At 40.5% G+C, this 20,635-nt stretch overlaps 1 protein-coding gene across 1 annotated transcript in view; it reads right to left on the minus strand.

Annotated features, from left to right (window-relative positions):
* Positions 1–20,635, minus strand: part of CRAT (carnitine O-acetyltransferase) — a 77,623-nt gene that overhangs the window by 48,701 nt on the left and 8,287 nt on the right. Inside the window, exons 2-6 of the mRNA XM_033961396.1 lie at positions 19,665–19,928; positions 18,908–19,026; positions 6,428–6,481; positions 6,160–6,325; positions 1,465–1,639 (exon numbers count right to left, since the gene is read on the minus strand). Of these exons, the coding sequence (XP_033817287.1) occupies positions 1,465–1,639; positions 6,160–6,325; positions 6,428–6,481; positions 18,908–19,026; positions 19,665–19,928 (778 nt within the window). The remainder of the gene's footprint in view (positions 1–1,464; positions 1,640–6,159; positions 6,326–6,427; positions 6,482–18,907; positions 19,027–19,664; positions 19,929–20,635) is intronic.

The following is a 20,635-nucleotide window of genomic DNA, read 5'->3' on the forward strand; positions in this document are numbered from 1 at the left end:
CTGTTTCCCTTTCCTCCCCCAGAGGTCTGGCATCTTTCTTTTTTTTCATCTCCATCCCCCCGCAGCTGCAGCAATGGACCATACCATCCCCAGATCCACCATCTCTCCTTTTCTCAACTACCCTTTCATCCAGCATCTCTCTTCTGTGTCCCTCTCCAGTACTGTCCCCGTTCCTATGCTCCCTCCATGTCCAGCATCTTATCTCTCCCCATATCCAGCTTCTTTTTTCTCTCTTCCTTACCTCTTGTATCCCCTTCCCCGGGAACAGGCTTTCTCCTATCTCTCCTGCCCTCCTGCACCCTGCCCACCTACTTTGGAGCAGTATCTGTCCCTTTTGTACCCTTCCCCTTGTGGTCTTGCATTTCTTCTCTCTCTCTCCTTTAGTCCAGCACCTCTCCTTTGCTTTCCTCCCCCTCTTTTTTGTTTGGTCTCTCTCTTCCCTTCACTCCAGGTCTGGCATCTCTCCTCCCCTCTCTTACTCCTTCCTCCTCCTCCCTCTGCACAGGCCTGCCTCCCCACCGCGAAGAAACTCTTTCTCCTCTTCCCTCTGCACAAGCCTGCCCCCCTGCTGTGAAGGCACTCTTCGGCCTGCTCCCTGCCGTGAAGACCTGCCCCCCCCTGCAATGGTCTGCCCTCCTGCCGTGAGGCACTCTTTTCTCCTGCTCCCTGCCACAAAGACCTCCCCCCCCAGCAATGGCCTGCCCTCCTGCCGTGAAGGCACTCTTCGGCCTGCTCCCCACCGCGAACGCCTGCTCCCCCCGCAAGCCTGTATCCTCCCCCAGCTTCCCCGCTCTTACTTTTAGTTTAACACGGCAGCTTGGTGTTATAGCGATCCCTGCAACTGCCCGTCTTCTTCAGCGGCAGTCGCGATCCTGACCCTGACGTCAGAGCAGGGGCAGAACGTAGCAGAGAGAACGTGCCGCTGAGGACGATGGGCAGCTGCAGGAATCGCTATAACACCAACGAGCCTGCAAGCTGCCTTAAGGAGGTAAGAGCGGGGAAGCTGAGGGAGGCCTTTCTTACCGACTCTTCCCCGTCAAGCAGGAGAGGCAGCGGATGGCCAGCAAGAGGCAGTGCTGCAGCTCCTGCTTTTGGAAGGTACGGGAGAAGGGTTAGTCATTGAATCGGGAGGCCGATTTTTGGGGAAATTGAATCGATTCGAATCGATTCACCTGATTCGAATCGGTGAATCGATTTGAATCGTGAATTGGGCAGCACTAGTCTCTAGAAGATGATAATTTTTAGTCTGGATATGAAAATGATTAAAGAGGGAATATGATGATGCACCGATTCAGCAAGTTGTTTCCAGGCAGATGATGTAACAAGGTTAAAACAGAAAGAGATAGTGTGTGAGAACCATATTTGAAGCACAGATACAAGCCTCATTTCTATTATTTCAGACAGACTCCTGATATAATTTAATTTCTCCAGGCCCAAGAAAAGAAATTAAAAAATATTTCTCACCTTTGATGAGATTGTTATAGGCTTTTGCCCAGCTGTTGCGGTGATTGGAGGTGAGGATCCCAATGGGTTCTTTGTTGGTTTGGAGAGATGTATTCCAAATCTTCTCCAGTTGTGTGAAAATCTGGTCCGAGGTGAGGGGTGTTCCATCACTGTTATACACATCCAACTCAAAGAACTGAAAGAACAAGAGAAGGAGAAATGAGGCCAGGAAGAGAGGTGTGGGGAGAAGAAACAGACCCATAGTAAGGAAGAGTAAACCTGTATTTTAGGCCAGTGTTTCTCAACTCAATCCTGGAGTACTCCCCAGGTTTTCAGGATATCCACAATGAATATGCATGAAAGAAATTTGCATATAATGGAAGCAGTGTATGCAAATCAAGTTTATACATATTCATTGTGGATATCTTGAAAACCTGACTGGCAAGGGTCCAGGACCGAGTTAAGAAACACTGTTTTAGGCTGACTAGAAAAGATAATCATGTGTTTTTTTTAAGTCCTAGAAAAGCTAAAGGCAGATGCCAGAGAATATGGTGAAATCAGTTAACTTAACAGGGTTTAAAAAAGGTTTGAATAATTTCCTAAAAGAGAGGTCCATAGTCCATTATTAAGATGGTTTGGGGAAATCCACTGCTTATTCCTAGGATAAGCAGCATAAAATCTGTTTTACTTCTTGAGATCTTGCTAGATACTTGGGACCTGTGTTGACCACTGTTGGAAATAGGATACTGGGCATGATGGACCTTCAGTCTGTCCCAGTATGGCAACTCTTATATTTTTATTTTTCTCACCTATACACTAGAAAGCCCTCTGAATGAGGCACAACAAATCTCTAAAACTTAAGTACCCAAATGCTTAGTAAAGAAAAAAAAAATCAAATAGCTACCTGTAACAATTTTGATGCAGGTCTGATGCAGCATGACTGATGATCCATCAAATACTTTCTCCTATTTTTCTACTGTTCTACAGAGATTTCTGCCCTTCATTCCTACACAGTTTCCTTTCAGTTTACCAGTTCTTTAGAAATACTGTAACTGCGCAATAAAGCTATATAAACCAGAATTATCTTCGAGTCATTTATGGAATGTGAGAGAAGATAAAGCAATAAGTCCAACGGAGGACTAAATCTCCCAAATTTTAAATTATACCATTCCGCTTTTAGATTGGCACAAGCTTTAATGTGGTTCAACAAATCGGACACTCATGATTTTCCGAGATGGCTCTCATTAGAAGCATCCCTAATTTCTCCTAAACTAGGGGTAGGCAATTCCGGTCCTCGAGAGCCGGAACCAGGTCAGGTTTTCAAGATATCCACAATAAATATGCATGAGATAGATTTGTATCTCAAGGAGGCAGTGCATGCAAATCCATCTCATACATATTCATTGTGGATATCCTGAAAACCTGACCTGGCTCCGGCTCTCGAGGACCGGAATTGTCTACCCCTGTCCTAAATCATTACACTTACTATCCTTTATGGATAAATTCAAGTATAATGAATCTTTTAAGATTATTAAAATCATCAGCTCTGACTATTTTGGAATTTTGTAAATCTGTTAATAACAAAACATTAGCTCTTGAGCATACTTCTCTCTGGTTCAATAGTAGCATAAACTCACCCCCCTGAATAATGTTAGGGATATCTGGAAATCAAACAATATATGGTCTCTCTCACGTTCAATGGTCAATTGTTATCAGATGCGGAGTTACGGGATATAACTTTACTATATCCTCATACCTGGTCATTGCTTAAAGACCATCTTAGTTTAACATTATCGACTTCCAACATCTCTCAAGATTCAACAGATGTGTCCACTTTTACCCAATTATTAATGCTTGGTAATAAAAAAGCATAAAAATTACAGGATCTTAACCTAAATGTGGCAACTCCTTTTGGATCATTTTGAGAATAGGAATTACAACTAAATACTAACGAATTTGACTGTGCTTCTTTTTGGAACTTTTCAGCACATCCTACCATGTTTGCCTCCATCTATCTCTCCAATTCAAGAACTCTTATGACACTACCCGCAAATCCATCTTCTCTGTTACAGCTCCTACACTGTGGAATGCTCTTCCCACTGATCTTCGTCTAGAAAACTCTTTAGATAAATTTATATCCAAACTTAAAACATTTCCTTTTAAAGACGCCTTTAATCTGTAAATTCCATTTCCTATGAAAATTGATTATCCTTTGCAAAATTCTCAAGACAACCAAAACGCTTCCTTTGAAGTGACCTCCCCAACCCAACTGTATTTCTCTTTCCCATTTTCCTCTTTTATTTTTATTTTCATCTCGATGTATTATTAATCTCTCCTTCCCATCCTTTCCTAATGTATCATGTACGTCCAAAAGCAAATGTTCTCCATTTCCTTAGTTTAGATAAGTTTTTATTCTTTTTTTAAATATATTTATTAAATTTTATTGTAATCCGTTTAGATACCTGTATAATAAACGGTATATCAAAAATAAAGAAACATAGAAACATCTGTCAATCCACTTATTTTATAATGCTTACTAGACTCCTGCTAAATTAGCTAAGATTCTTTTTAATAACTCTTCCGATTTATGCTGGTCTTGCTCCAAGGAACCTGGAACTTTAATGCATCACTTCTTTACAAGCTCAAATGTTCAAACTTGAGGCTCCTTTTACTAAGGTGTGTTAGGGCCTTAATGTGCAGAATAGCGCACGCTAGACCTTAACACCAGCATTGAGCTGACGTTATTCTAGAAGCGTACTGCGCGGTTTAGCGTGCGATAATTTTGTGCGTGCACTAAAAACGCTAGCGCACCTTAGTAAAAGGAGCCCTTGCTGGTCAGCGATGTGGTTCAAAATATTGTCTATACTAAACTTGGACATTTCACTGCCTATATCTTATAAAATAATCATCTTACATTCCTCAAACCCAGAAATTGTCATACACCCATTGCTTGTTATACTGTACAATGTTTTGGTTGTCAGTTGTCCACCTCATTTATAAGTTCTAATGAATAGTGGAATTATCTTTGTTCTATCAGACAGTATGAAGAAATTATGGCGATCAAAAATAACTCTTTCTTCAGTTTTAAAAAGACTTGGGCACCACTTGATATTTACTGCAAGGTTAATCACTCTTTATAACAATCTTTATTCATTTTCAAATCAAACAATAAGTGCACAAAAATATATCATAAAAGTAATTTCCACATAGCACTATAATATCTAACACATAAAATCTAATAGTGTAAAATCCCCATCCACCCACCCTTCATCACATTCTCAAATAAAATTGAATATACTATACTATACAACATATTATAACATATCGTATTAAATTACATCCCTAATCCACCCTCCCCCTTGAGTGTGCTAGATAAAACTAAGAATGCAAAAGAAAAGGAACAGAATCATTGTTCAATCCCTGGTACTAGGACTTGTGGACTACTGCAATATCCTATATCTACCATGTCCTACAAAAATGATCAAAAAACTACAGACCATCCAGAAAACAGCTCTCAGACTAATCTATTCCCTCGGAAAATATGACCACATAACTAACGCCTACCTAGATTCACATTGGCTACCGATTAGAGCCAGAATCCAATTCAAACTATACTGTCTAATCTTCAAGGTACTCAACGGTACAGCACCTGCCTATCTAATCGATCGTCTAAACCGTAACCTTCCACCCAGAATAAGAAGATCACTGACACCATTCTCATACCCACCACTCAACGGCACTCATCGCAAAAAGCTTTATGATAACCTCATAGCAACACATGCAGCAAAACTCGAACCCTCTATAACCAGATTGTTAACCTCAACATCTGACTTCAAAGCATTCCGTAAAGAAATCAAAACGCTACTTTTCAAAAAGCATATTCAAAACACCTAAACTCACTCTCCTCTTCCACGTACACCGACCAGGTTTACCCACCCCCTGGCACCATACCCTCAACCGACAAAAAAAAAAAAAAAAAAAATTAAACCCAATTCATCATACCGAATCATATTACCTACCAACGCCTGGAAAAGATTTGATATGCAATGTAATATAACTGCTTTCATCCAATGTTACTAAGACTATACTCATTCTGTTACTATGTCTTACCCTAAATGTCATGTACCCTCCTGGAAATGTCCAGCTTCTTCTTATGTAATCCGCTTTGAACCGCAAGGTACAAGCGGAATAGAAATCACTAATGTAATGTAATGTAATGTAATGTCTATTCATCCCTCTTGAAATATATGTGAATGTTAACTGTTTACTCTCTTAGTAATTATGATACAGCATATTAGAAATGACATATTTTTTCTGTTTCTAATTTGTTGTATCATATTTGTTTATTTGTATTTACATCAAAATTTCCAATAAAATATTTGGAACAAAAAACGGAATCATGAAAAAAACAAAAGAAATACTGGAACTGCTAAAGAAAGCATTACCATTCACTCGGAGCACTTACAATAGTAATTTTAAGATGGGTGACTGCTAGCTTCTTGAAACCTGAGAGAACTTTGCTTAGTCAGTGACAGATGGAAGCTGAATTTCACTATGAGCACACAGCTCCCCACAGGAATGCACATGCAATAACAATCTTGCAGAATTTAAAAAATCCAATTAAAGGACAAGGAAGGTCAGAGCCCAAGAAGCAGCTAGTGAACTAATGAGACTGACCTCTGTACGCACAGACAATTTCTGAACAAGAAGTGGTACCTGAAAATTATGAACCACAGTGATGTGAGTTGGTGGCTTTTTTGTCTGTTCATAATTGATAACCGAGTCACGCTTAGGGCCAGGAATACGGCAGGATGACAGGATACTATAATACTGATTCATACAGAGGGGCTTCCCTCTCAGGTACTCCACGGGGAGTGTCTCACTAAAAGGGAAAGAAAGGATGGTTAGGGTACAGCATCAAGATCTATGCACATCCCAGAGAGGGGAAGAAATGCAAGCTATGACAGAGAACATGACAACTCACTTAGCCACCATGGATTTAAAATCCAAGACTCCTTCAATTAGTTTGGCAGCAAATCTGGAAAATACAAATATAAAGATTTGATTAGAAACACACACAACTAGAATGTCTACATTATAACTTTTGGTGTTTATGTCTTTAGCTAATTAGGTGTTCTTTTCCAAGATATCTGTATTTTTCACATTGTATAAAAAATATATACATTAAAGCAAACACATACATATTAACTACTGTGTCAACACCAGCAGCAAACAATGGGGTCCTTTTATTAAGGACCCATAGAATATAATGGATGCCTTAGCATTTAGTGCGCGCTAAATCAGTTAGCGTGCCTTAATAAAAGGACCCCAAGAACATTTGAACTACACTTCCTTCCTGCAACCATATCACTCCATTAGGTTTTCTTTTAAATCCCTATTTCCCCCTAATAGTACAAATTTTCCATTAATGCACCCTCCTTTTGTAAGATTTATACCACTTCTCAAAAGTGCCCCAAGTGCTTGGCATTACTGTACTTCCTTATGGCTAAATTCTGATATCTCCCTTATGCAATACTATATTTCCTCTATACTACTCAGCTCTTTTTGCTTCCAATATGTTGTAGTAAAGCCTCAGAACTTGAATATACAGTATGTCTGTTAAAATGATCTAATCTAATCTAATCTAATCTAAACCTTAAGTTTATATACCGCATCATCTCCATGAGAATGGAGCTCGACACGGTTTACAAGAACTTAAAATAGTGGGTAGAGAAGAAGAAAAATGATTACATTAACTTATGTGTAGAAGGGGAGAGAGAAAGGGGGGAAGGATAGAGCTACAATTTGCTGAAAAGCCAGGTTTTCAGTTTTTTGCGGAATAACTGAAGGGAGCTCAGGTTCCGCAGCGGGGTGGTGAGGTCGTTCCAAAGACCTGTGATTTTGAAGAGAAGGGATTTTCCCAGTTTGCCTGAATAGTGGATGCCGCGTGGAGAGGGGAAGGCTAGTTTAAGCCTTTGGGCAGTTCTGGAGGAGTCGGGACTGGAGGAGTTGAAAGACAGTGGGATAAGAGGAGGCAGGATTCCGTGAATGATCTTGAAAGCCAGGCAGGAACATTTGAAATGGATTCTGGAGATTATTGGGAGCCAATGAAGTTTGGCAAGGAGTGGGGAGGCATGGTCAGACTTGCGTTTTGAGAAGATCAGTTTGGCTGCAGTATTCTGGATTAGCTGGAGTCTTAGAATACTTTTTTTTGATAGATTTAAGTAGATGGCGTTGCAGTAATCTAGTTTGGAGAGGATGATGGATTGGACAAGGATGGCAAAGTGTTGTTGGCTGAAGTAGGATCTAGCTTTCCTCAGCATGTGGAGGCTGAAAAAGCATGATTTTGCCAAGGAGTTGAGGTGGTCATTGAGGGAGAGAGAGGAATCGATAATGATACCAAGGACCTTGCATGAGAATTCGAGCTGGAGTGTATCGCCTGTGGGTAGTGTGAAAAGGGTGGGCAGGTGTTCGAATTTTGGGCCGAGCCAGAGTAGTTTTGTTTTTGATTCGTTTAGTTTCATCTGTACCGAGAGGGACCAGGCACGGAGTCTCATTATACAAGCTTGTAAGATTAACCTCTACTGGTCTGGAAAGTGCTAAAGAATATCTGTCATTTTTGATCATTTTTATTTTTACGTCACCCCCACAGTATTTTTTCTCAGATAGTGATATGTATACCAAGTTTGGTTGAAATATCTCCATGTGTTTCAGAGTTATGCTAGAAAATCATCTCAGTGATGCCGAAAACTATGGGGTATGTGTGTATGTATGTGCCGCGATTACGCAAAAACGGCTTGACCGATTTGAACGAAACTTGGTATGCAGATCCCTCACTACCTGGGGTGATATGTTCTGGGGGTCTCGCGGCCCACCTGCACACATGGGCGGAGCTACAAACAGAAAATCAGATTTCACCCATTCATGTCAATGGAAAAAATGTAAAAAGCTGCCAACGCAAAAACGGCTTGCCCGATTTGAACGAAACTTGGTATGCAGATCCCTCACTACCTGGGGTGATATGTTCTGGGGGTCTCGCGGCCCACCTGCACACGTGGGCGGAGCTACAAACATAAACTCAGATTTCACCCATTCATGTCAATGGAAAAAATGTAAAAAGCTGCCATTCTCACAGTAATTCCAACTACCTGGGGTGATATGTTCTGGGGTCTCGCGGCCCACCTGCACACGTGGGCGGAGCTACAAACAGAAAATCAGATTTCACCCATTCATGTCAATGGAAAAAATGTAAAAAGCTGCCATTCTCACAGTAAATCAAAAACGGCTTGACCGATTTGAATGAAACTTGGTATGCAGGTCCCTCACTACCTGGGGTGATATGTTCTGGGGGTTTCGCGGCCCACCTGCACACGTGGGCGGAGCTACAAACAGAAAATCATATTTCACCCATTCATGTCAATGGAAAAAATGTAAAAAGCTGCCATTCTCACAGTAATTCCAACTACCTGGGGTGATATGTTCTGGGGGTCTCGCGGCTCACCTGCACACGTGGGCGGAGCTACAAACATAAAATCAGATTTCACCCATTCATGTCAATGGAAAAAATGTAAAAAGCTGCCATTCTCACAGTTATTCAAAAACGGCTTGACCGATTTGACCGAAACTTGGTATGCAGATCCCTCACTACCTGGTGTGATATGTTCTGGGGGTCTCGCGGCCCACCTGCACACGTGGGCGGAGCTACAAACAGAAAATCATATTTCACCCATTCATGTCAATGGAAAGGATGTAAAAAGCTGCCATTCTCACAGTAATTCCAACTATAAAACACTTTCTATGACACTATAACCACTAGGGACATCGTTTCTATTCTACCACGGACACCATACATATAGAGTTTGTATGTTCTAACTGTGTTTGTAACTGTTTCCTTCATGCACCCCAGTTCATAATGTTATTACATTACATGAGTACTCACATATGCTAAACTAGGAACACAGGTTCCATTCTGAACCGGGAAAAAACTGCATGGAGTTTCTTTTCAACCTGAGTTTCCACATATTGAGTTGTTTAAATCAATACTGAAACTTTTGGATGCCACTTATTCCTACAGATCTTCCTTTTCAGTTTAAGAGATTGCAAATTCCAGTGAGACTTGCATTCTCTATCACAATCAACAAATCACAGGGACAGACTATTACATACTGTGGAGTGGATTTAAAATCCCCCTGTTTTTCCCATGGACAACTCTATGTTGCTTGCTCAAGGGTGGGTTCACCCAAGAATTTATATGTTCTTGCTCCTGGAGGAGAAACTAAAAATGTTGTTTATAATCAAGTTTTGTGTTAGTTGTATTGTATTCATTTTGTCAAATATTTCACATTATAATTTGAATATTGTACTTTTTATAAAGCTGTTAAAAAATAATTTCATTCACCACTATAAAGTATCTTTATTTGAATCCATTTACAGTGTTATTGCTATAATTAAATACCCGTGCAACGCCGGGGCATCAGCTAGTATTCTTATATAATAAAAAGGTGTTTAAAGTGTCTAATCATTAGAATATGTAATCAATGGCCCCCAAATCTTTTTAAAAGTGTTATAATTTCCTTGCTGTATAGCAAGCACTCTCTCCATTTTATAAATATGACAGACTGAATTCCACCAAAAGGTATAATTAAGTTTAGTATAATCCTTCCAATTTCCAGTAATATGTTGAATGGCAATCCCCGTTAGTATTAGCAAAAGTTTATTGTTATTTGCTGAAATTTGACTCTTTAATCTCATAGATGTACCAAATAAAATAGTATCATAGGATAGGGCAACATGATTGTCTAACAGTAAATCAATTTGAGACCAAATTAACCTCCAAAAGGCATTTATATAGGGACAGAAAAAAAGTAAATTATCTAAAGTCCCAGCATCTAACTTACAATGCCAGCATCTATTAGACCTAGAGCTATCCAACTTCTGCAAACGTACTGGGGTCCAAAAAGCTCTATGCAACAAAAAGAACCAAGTTTGGCTCATAGATGCTGACCTTGTAGTCTTTATTCTCCAAGACCAAAGTCGTGACCATTGAGAAGCAGAAATTTGATGCCCAATCTCAATGCTCCAAATATCCCTAAGACCAGTTTTGTGTTGGTTTTTTTAAATGTAGGCGCTTACCTGCACCTAGAAAAACAGCACTTGCATTGCTGCTGTGGAAGCGCTTTACGACGCCTAATGTCACTGTAAGTGAACCTCCATAGCCACAATTCACCTGAAAGGCAGATGCCAGAAATGTAGGCCTTTAAAAATTCCTGGCCTACATTTCTGGCACCTACCTTTCACAAAGCTGCAGTTCTAGAAATGGCACCATTGCATGACTGACTGGTGATTGGCTGCCATTTTTTAGGTGGCTACTGCCAATGGCACCATTTATAGAATTCGGCCCTTTGTCTTTCCTTAAAGAGTATGACTGCTAGGCAGACTGGATGGACTGTTCAGATCTTTTTCTTCCATCATTTACTATGTTACTCCATCACAGATAATATATTTCAGCCCAAAAGGAAAAGTCAGTGATAATGTATGCCCTCCCCCTGAAGCTTTGCTGTAATCCCCTCAAATTCCCTTCTCTGTTGAAATGAGCAAGGGGCAGGTCTGCAAACAATGCTACTTTATGACCTTCCCAACCAAACTTTTTCAGGGCTCTCATCCTGCTGGCAATGAGTTTTTTTGGTTGTATAATCATACAGATAACTATATTTCTGGACCTATTATTTCATGTCCTGTAGGCAGCCCTGTCCAATTTTTTTGTTCTATTGCAAATCAGGTGCTCTCCTGATGCTAATATTTTTATACTCTTATTATAGAATGTGCTTACAGTCTGGCAGCCTTGGGCAGGCCCACTCTTACTATTGGAAGCTAAGCAAGGTCAGTCCTGGATGGGAGACCATCTGGGAACACCAGGTGCTATAGACTGAGGGGCCCTATGTTGGGCAGCAACAACATAGTGGAACCACATACTGTGTGGGAGAAGGCAATGGCAAACCGCTCCTGTACTCTGCCATGAAACATCACAGGGTGGATTCCTCACTGTGTATTGCTAGCTCAGTGGCATAATCCATCCATTATGGAATGTATTCTTTCAAAATGGATAACAAAGAACAATAAAAGAAGAATGGACTATCTTGGCAGCCTGGAACTCTTGCCCCAGTTCCCTCCCCCAAGACAACTCTGTACCCTTCCCTAATCCCTGCACAGCCTGCAATATCCAAAAGAACTTCTCAAACCAAACACGAGCCAATAGCTTACTCTCCAGCCTGTCTGCCTCCAGAGCACATTGCATCTGCTGCCAAGATCAGGTCTTAGGTTAACCCCTGTCGGGATAGGGGAAACCCAAGAAAGACATGGTTAGACTCATACTGATTCAGAATACAGCAGTTAGAATGATCTACGGTCTTAAAATATATGATCATGTGACTCCATTCTATTGTGAGTTGCATTGGCTGCCAATGGAGGCTCATGTTTTGTTTAAGTTGGGTTGCTTTTCCTAAAAGGCTATGTATGGTACTGCTCCGTTTTATATGGTTAACAGATTCTCTCTAGCATCGTATAAAAATAGTAGAAAATCTCCTGCCCTGTTTACCTTCCCATCAGAAATTTCTGGACCATACTTTAGCATTCGAAGCAGCTTCACATGACAGAGAATTTCAATTGTTATTTCTTGGAGCCTGTTCTTATAAACATTTCAGAACTCAACTGAAAACCTATCTCTTTTCAAAATACTTGGTTAAATAATTTCTGTCATTCTTAAAATTGTCTTTATTTTATAATCTTCTCTCCACCTTTTCTCACTTTGTTATTGCTGTTAGTTAAATAATTTATTTCTGTCATTCTTAAATTGTCTCTAGTTTATAATCTTTTGTAAACCACGTAGAACTTATGGTTACGCGGTTAAGAAGCACAATGTTATGTTATTTTTTGGGGGATGGGAAATCAGGGCAATTAAAGCCAATTTCTCCACTGGAAGTCTTTTATCAGTATTAACCAAAAATCAGAAGCCAAAGATAAAAACAAGTAGTATTCCACTGCTCATCATAAATTACAACTGGATTAATCCTCTTTCTGTTTCTTACCTTCCCCCTCAGGTCCTCAACTCTCATCTCTTACCCCTTCACCCCCAAGATTTGAGAAAGAGTGATGAGACAGGTGCACCTATGTATTTACTTGAGCTAGACTCACTTCTTCCCTTTGGCTGTCCAAGTCCTTGACAAAAAAGATGGAGTCCAAGGGCAAGGGTTATCATACTGTTTCTCACAAACTCCAGCAACAGGCCACCATCTTCTGCCTCCTCAGTAGTGAAGCCCATGATGCTGCCACTGCTCTTCTCTTCCTGTACCAGTCCTGTGAACATGTTCCAAAGCCCCAGGCCAGCACTTCCTGTAGGTCTCATCTCAGCTTTAGCTTTGGTTTTATTCAAACCCTTCCTAATTGTACTTCCCTTACATCTTATTCTGTCCTTTAACCATTGTAGTTTCTTCCCCTTTTTCCCTGATCACTGAGTCAGTCTAGTGCTTATTTTGTTTGAGTTTGTCCATATATGTTATTGTGTCCCCCCATTTTTTTAAGTACTGTACATCACTTAGAAAAATTGATAAGTGTTTGCATCAAATTTAAAATAAAACTTGAAACTTGATATATTGCAAGATTGGCATGCAGGAAATGCCTATCTGTGAGTTTCAAGCATATGCACAGAGCTGAAAAAGAAAGTAAATGCTCCTACTGCTTCTCCTGGGTCCAGTACTCCCTTAGGTGTAATGTGCAAAGCCATGCAGGTGTGTACCTTAGAATGAGCAGTGTCTGCAAACATGTATACAAACTGGATATGTCCTTCATCGTCTAAAACCCAAAATTCTACACTATCAGTATGGAAAGGATGCCAATACTGGCATCATTGACCAAGTACAGCTAGTGTCAGAGATGCTAGGAACCATTAAAACAGCTAATAAGATGTGATGGTGGATGCTGACTGCTCTGCTCCTGGCTCCCCTGTCTAATCAATCAGCTATTCAGCAGATAATGAATTGCACTTTTGATGCTAAGAGAGAGTATCTCTGCTTGCGGTGAACCTGTCCTGCAGTTTGGCAGCATTGGAAAGCGTAGATGGCTATTAAAAACGAGAGAGATAAGCAAGCCCAATGAATTAAAGATGGTGACAGTCTGCACTAGTCTTGCTGACCATCAGCTCGGAGTGGGCGGTGGAGAATTTGGCGGAGGTGAGAGCAGCTTTGGGTAAATAGCTTCACATAATTTTGGATAAATTCTATGGAATAGAACAAGTTTACTACATTTACAATAGAGCTCGATGTGGTTCAGCATCAAGTGGAGGAGATGGAGATTCTCTGCAGGCAGTAGTCTAGGAAAGACCTCAAATAATTTGGTGTTCATCAGATTGTCAGAGTCAATTGCAGACACAGAATTAAGAGGGTTTTCAGAATCCCTAATTTCTAAGACATTATAGCTGAAAAACACTGCTGGAACACTGTGGTTGGAAAAGCACATGATCTAGGACCGAGGAGGGAAAACACAGACCGCCCAAGGGTGGTGATATTTCATGTGCTTAAGCAGTAGCAGGAAATTTTGAATGCTATAAGAGGAGGAATAGCTTTGGAATAAAATGGAAAAAAAATGTTATGTGTTCAGGACCATTCAAATAAAGTTTCTGCTTGTCAGAAGGCTTGTACTATGTGCGAGACTGGTGAAAACTAAAGTGTGCTTCTACCAAGTTGAAAATTATCCACAAGTCAAGTTATAATTTTCAAAGGGATAAAGGATATGTAGAGAAGAATCAGCCGATGGTATATCTTGAATCCCAGGCATCACAGACAGCTTCCTATTTGAAATGTCACCAACTACAAGAGGGAAATTCTGTATAGACGCGCTGCAGTTAGGCAGCAGTAAGCACCCTAATTTTTGGTTGTCCAGCATAACTTTTTGGGCTAGTTGCAATGATACTAGTATGAGCATCATGAATACACAAGCCCACCTAAAACAAAGTGTACCCAAAATTGTGTTGCAGTTTGTTGCAACTGATTTTGACCAGTTTATCAGCTGCTATAGCTCCAGAGCAAGAGTAAATATAGACTTCAGATTTTTATCATAGATTATCCTTGCACTGGACACTACACTCTCAAATTTGCAGCAATTCTGCATGAATAGCTACATCATAACATTTCTTCAAATTTAGCATCTTTGATACAGGGGCTGAAATTTGTCAATTATAAAAAAGAGTCTGCTTTTAGCTTCCTAAAAGCAACAGTTTCAAAGAGTAAATTTTACTCTATGAGATACTTTTGGTTTTGCAATGCCAATGTCATAAACGTACTAATTCACTTCAAAATGTAGGAATGCTTAGCAGTATGACATGTAATGTTTGCATTTTTGTTCAAAAATTTGAATACCACAGTATTTCTGTTTTATGCTTGTCAAAGATTTCTAAAGGTTCTACAGTATTGTGTTTTCCTGGTGGTGAGTGAGCTTAGTGATTGGTACTATATTTTGTGCTTCATTTGCTGTTCATTCTCCAGTGAATGCATTGCTGGGTTTATCAGTTGGTTGCTATGGAGTAGAGAATAACATGGGGAAAAAATTTGTCCCCGCTCAATCCCCACGACCACCGTCCCTGTCACCACCCTGTCCCCGCAGCATCCATACATACTTCAGTACTGCAATATTTAGCTTATTCCTTCCTTTTTCTTATTTGTTTTATTTTTATTTGTTAATTTGTAAAGTGGTGATTGTTATGTATCAGTTTTTTCAAATTTACATCATCTGTCTTTTGCACAGTATTAGAGGACATGTATTACTGTTTTTGTAGTGTTGCATTGTATGCAGAGTCTGGTTTCTTGGCGGTTCAGTTTAACTTTTGTCTATATATTTCTATTTTTAGTTTGTGATTATTCCATATTGGGTGAGTATATGAAAGGGACATGGCTTTCTGATAGCATTGACTGTACAGGATCTGGCTTGTTTAGTTTTACAATGTATGTGTTGGTGTTCTAGTGCTCACTGCAGTGTTTAAGATGCTGCCTTTTCGTAGGTGCACTCTTGTTGTACGATATGTGGATTGTTACTAAAAATCATATTTTTCATATAGATGGGGGTGTGTATGTCAAAAAATGATGGGCCCCAGGTGTCACATATGCTAGGTACGCCACTGCACCTCGTGTTCCAGGGATCCGGATTTGTGGTACAGCGCTAAAATCTTGTCTTTAAAATGCTGCGTTCAGAAATTGGGCTAGGACAGGGAATGGTTTAGAATCACCCAGCCGTGGGGCTCCTATCCGATGTACCTGCTCCACCACTGCTCAGCTATCATTGAGATCCAGGCCCACCTGCTCAGGAAGCCATTGCTTGACCAAGGTCCAGAGTTTTGCATCCCGTATGTGTTCCAGAAGGCCAATAATGCGCAAGTTATTCCTTCGCCCCCAATTTTCCTGATCCTACAAATGAGTGGTAAGTGTTTTGCATTGAATCTCCAGAGCCTGAATTCTGGCGGCAGCCTGGCCTACATGAGCCTCCTGCTAGCACCCACTGTTCTAGATGGGTGAACTGCAACCCTTGGCCTTCCATGCAATCTTTTATTTCGTCAACGGAGGCTTGAAATTTGGAGAATGTGTTTTCAATCGGAGTCGATAAGTGTTTGGTGAATTCCCTCACAGTCTCCTCTTGAAATGGGACTGTCGTTCTCGTAGGTGTCCCCTCTGCCACCATCTTGGGAGAGAACATGGTCTGTTTAAGCTTAGCCAATTGCGGAGCCTTGGATGGCATATCCCAGGACCCAAGCCTGGTTCAGCCCCAAAATCTTCCCACCGACAAAAGGTGTCTGTAAAAATGCCAGGATGTTGCTGCAAATTGGCAAGAATAGGTTATAAACGAGGGAGATGTGGCGCTCGGACAAGAAGCCTCCGCTCAGCATCATCAAGTGGCCCCACCCCCCTCCACTACACATAAGAGACAATTCCTGCTCGAAAGAAAATAGAAGCCCTACCATTGGAGTTTCTTGGGCTGGAGAATCTGCAATACTCAAAGTCTCAGACTCAGAAATGAGAGAAGCCATTCTTCCTTCCTGAAAAAGGCAGACTACTGAGGGATCATCTTCTCATGGAAGTTCTTCTAAAATATTTGCAAGAGGTATGAACACTCCTGGCTGAAATCCCATGGTAGAGAACCAGATTCATTAAAGGCTTCTAAAGAGGATCTCTTTGCAGATCTACACTCTACCTCAGGCTCGAGGAGAAACACTGTGTCTATTACTCCTTGTTCCAAGACTTTTTGAATAAAAAGGCTTTATACAAAAGTAAAATTAATTCTGAGAGAAATAATTTCCTACCCTTACAGTCTGTAGTGAGAGTCCAAGAAGACAAGAACTGTAGGAATACCAAAATCTTGAGACTGCTATGCCAACAATGCCTTGCACAGCCCCCAAAGCAGCTGAAGTACCTGGAGAGTGGGGAGCCAAAATGGCTACTATTCCCATCTCTTCTCTTAGGGGGTCATGGCTGTGAGAATCTCCGCAGAACTCTGCTACAGGAAATTAAATGAGTTTCTCTTCTTTTTGTCAGTAAAGGGTTGCCAATGTGATCTAAATAAGAAGCTGCTTCACAGCATGACCTGAACTCCCCAACCACAATCCAAGATGATTCAACAGAAAAACAGCAGCCAACAACAAAAAAAAAAAATTAAGGAAGCCACAAGACAGAAGCAATTACTCCTGCAGCACTCAAAGTGGCTAAAGCTGGGCTGTCAAAGCTGCCAGCATTGTATAAATAATTCTCTCACCCCCAGGTTAAATAAAGACTTACCTCCACCTGTCTCCATGAGACAGCAGCAACACTAAAATAATTTACTCCCTACCAAGCTTTCAATTCAATTTAGCTATGTTAATTAAAGTAGGCAAAGGAGAGTCAAACTGAGACAGACAAGTGAAAATATGTCTGGGGAGGGTGATGGCTTGGAGAAGGGATTCTTCCTCTTGCTTATCCCAAATCATCAATATGAAGAGTGAGCTCAACTGTAAAGTTTCAACAGATTCAGGTACATAGTCATCCAAGAGCTGCAGCTATGGCCAAGTCATTGATGGACTTTTCAAAAATACATTATGCGAATACGAGAACTTCTGCTATTTCCATCATGGGAGTAACACTGTGGAACAAATTAACTGGACCACAAAGAGCCCTATCTGATATTCAGAAGTTTAAAAAAATGCTTAAAACTACACTTTTCATAGAAGCATTTTAATAAAAGAGGTTTTTGCTCAATGCTGGTTTTAGGATGAGTGTATTGTGAGGATCTGTGAACCCACCGTTTACATGGAATGGCCTGTAATTTAAAATGTTTGTACAAGTCTTGTTTGTTTCATTCTGTGAATGTTACTTTTGTAAAGCCGCCTAGGAATAGGCGGTTCAGAAATTTTTTAAACTATCTGTTAGAGACAGAGAAATACTGATCAACCTAAACTGCAGGTTGTCCTTAACGAGCAGAGCTCATACTTTGTTTTCTTTGAGTAATAGACAGGAAGAAACTGGAAGGCTCTGGTGAAACTCAAGGAAAAGAAAATTAAACAGGCAAGACATAATTTTTACTTCCTGCACCAGACCTGTTCAGAACCTGCAAAATGTAACAAAGCAGTATTCAAAGTGAGTAGGATCTTTAAACCCTTGCTCAAAGCATTTTGACTCCAAATGCTGAATCAGACTCTGCAGCTACATCTGCTGATCAACAGACATTACCTGTTGGTTTTGGACTGGTTTGGTGCAGATAATTAGGAAGTCTGGGTTGCTGAGAAGTCTGGGTTGCTGAGAAGTTAAATATACTTTAAATCAGGGTACAAAAGTTATAATTATGAATAGCACAACTTTTTGAAAATTCAGTTGCAAATGCAATTTTTTACAATACTCTAAAAATACTATTTTTCAAATACATGTAATTTCCAGGTCTCTCAAAATGTACATTGAGGGCCATGTTCTGTAAACAGCGCCTTAAAAGGTACCTACGCTGATAGGCACCGGAATCATGGCTATGTCATGGTACCTAGCTGTGCCTAAGGTCAAAGTAGACATGATAGTGGCTGGAAGTGACCTTAGGCACCATTAGACATGATTCTCTGTCAAACATGTGCCTGTAATGTAGACCTTTAAGACTCTGGCCTATAGTAACAGTGACTATGTGTTATTGGCACACGTCCAGTGCCATTTTTGGAGGTGCCATTTCCAGAATTCGGGCTTGAGTGCTTACACTAATGTTAGGAGTATAAATCCTTTTACACACCTAATTCCAAATTAAGCTTTTGAAAATTTACAAATTAATGTGCAGGATGACAGACATGCCTTCCTGTTAGGATTGCAGGAGCTGCATTTCTCCCACATCCAGCACATCTTGCTGGGAAAGACTGGGATTGTTGACATTCACAAACAGCAGGTATGAGAAACTAATTCAGGTGTTTTGGAGGCCTTACCGGAGCTGGCCTTGGCGATCCACAAAATCTTGTTTTGGTAAGACACAACCAGGGCTGGAATGGACCACAACAGGAAGCCTGTATTCCAGGTAAGCCGTCTGCAACCACCAATCTGAGAGCTAGAGGGAATGTGATTGGATCAGAATGGAGGGGGCACTGCTCCAGATCTGAGAGACTGAAGTCAACCCACATGCTTATTAATTCAATGTTAGAGACCAGCCAGTATTTTTAATCACTTTTTATTTTAAAAATGTTTTATTAATTTTTATAGCATTACTGGATGTATGCAAGACTGTACAGTGGTAATAAGTATTCAGGTACAATATGTCCCTGCTCAAAAGAACTTACAATCTATTTGGTACCCAAGATAATAGAAGATAGTGATAGACAGGAATTGAACCTTAGCTTCTCAGCCCACTGCTCTAATTACTAGGCCACTTCATCCCCCAGTATTTCAACAGCACCTTTTTGGTTAGCACTGTACCACTGCCTTGTTTCTTAGGGGTGAGGAATGAAACATACTATATACCAACATTCTAACTCTAATAATATAACCCTGGTTATGAGGGATTAATTTTTAACTATAACCAAATTCAGATTAGAATAATCCAGTATATACACACCAAACCATGCCATCTTCCTATAATCACTTTCCTTCTGCTGCTATATTTTCCCTTCCCCAATTCTGCAGTTTAGCAGAGGAATACCCTTCCCCAAATCCCCTGCCTGGCATAGGCTGTAGAATGACCCAACATACCCAATTCTTAGTTTTTCTGGCTCTTCTCTCCAGGCCCTTCTGCAGTCTTTCCCCTACACCTCCAGGGCTCCGAAACTCATCCACCAACTTCTCAGTGTGATTCCATTCCTCCTGGCTGACAATTGGCTGCAGGACCTGCATGTAGCGCTCAAGGGTCTGCTGCAATGGTGGTACTGGAAGTCGCGGTAACCCCTCCTGGTGAGCAAGGTAGCGCCCAGGAAGTTTCACCAAAGATACTGGCTTCACCAAGCTGATGGGTTTCACCTTCAAACCAAAGAAGATTTATAAGACAATGTCTGGTTCCAAGTTTATTTAAAATTTGATCACAATATCATGATCCTATGCAATTTACAGGTATGAAAACAGAATTTTAGTTAAAAAACGCATACTTTAAGACTATAACAATACACGAAACAAGAAGGAAACAGGTTGAACTACAATGTTTAGGAGAAGAGAGAACATATAAGGTTAGAACATTAGGATAGGGAATTGTTACCAATTAATTTTCTTTTAGAGGGATATTAGCTCACTGAGAAATATATTTGAGTTTTATAGAATTCGAAAAACTCAATTGAAAGCATCCTTGAAGAACCAGCTTTTTAAAAGACCTTTAAACTTATTAAGTGACTTTTCTTCCCTGATATATATCGGAAGTGTATTCCATGTTTGTGGTGCTGTAACAGAGAAAATTGTTTCCTTCCGCGTGTAAATAAATCTTAGGGAAGGGACTAAGAGATTTCTCCTCGGATCTTAAGGCTCTAGTAGAAACGTATGGAATCAGGGGTCTAAGAATGCGGGAGCTTTGTTCATTAATGTTTTATGCATCAGTAGTGCTGATTTGTAAGCGATTCTGTGGTTTATGGATCCCAACTAGAATCATATCATTTGTATACAGGGGTCACAGATAGAGGGAGCATGGTAGCGGTAGTAAGCATGGGACCTGTAAGTCAGTGAATATATGCACATTCCGT

This window comes from Geotrypetes seraphini, chromosome 10 (genome assembly GCF_902459505.1).
Source record: "Geotrypetes seraphini chromosome 10, aGeoSer1.1, whole genome shotgun sequence".
NCBI lineage: Eukaryota > Metazoa > Chordata > Amphibia > Gymnophiona > Dermophiidae > Geotrypetes > Geotrypetes seraphini.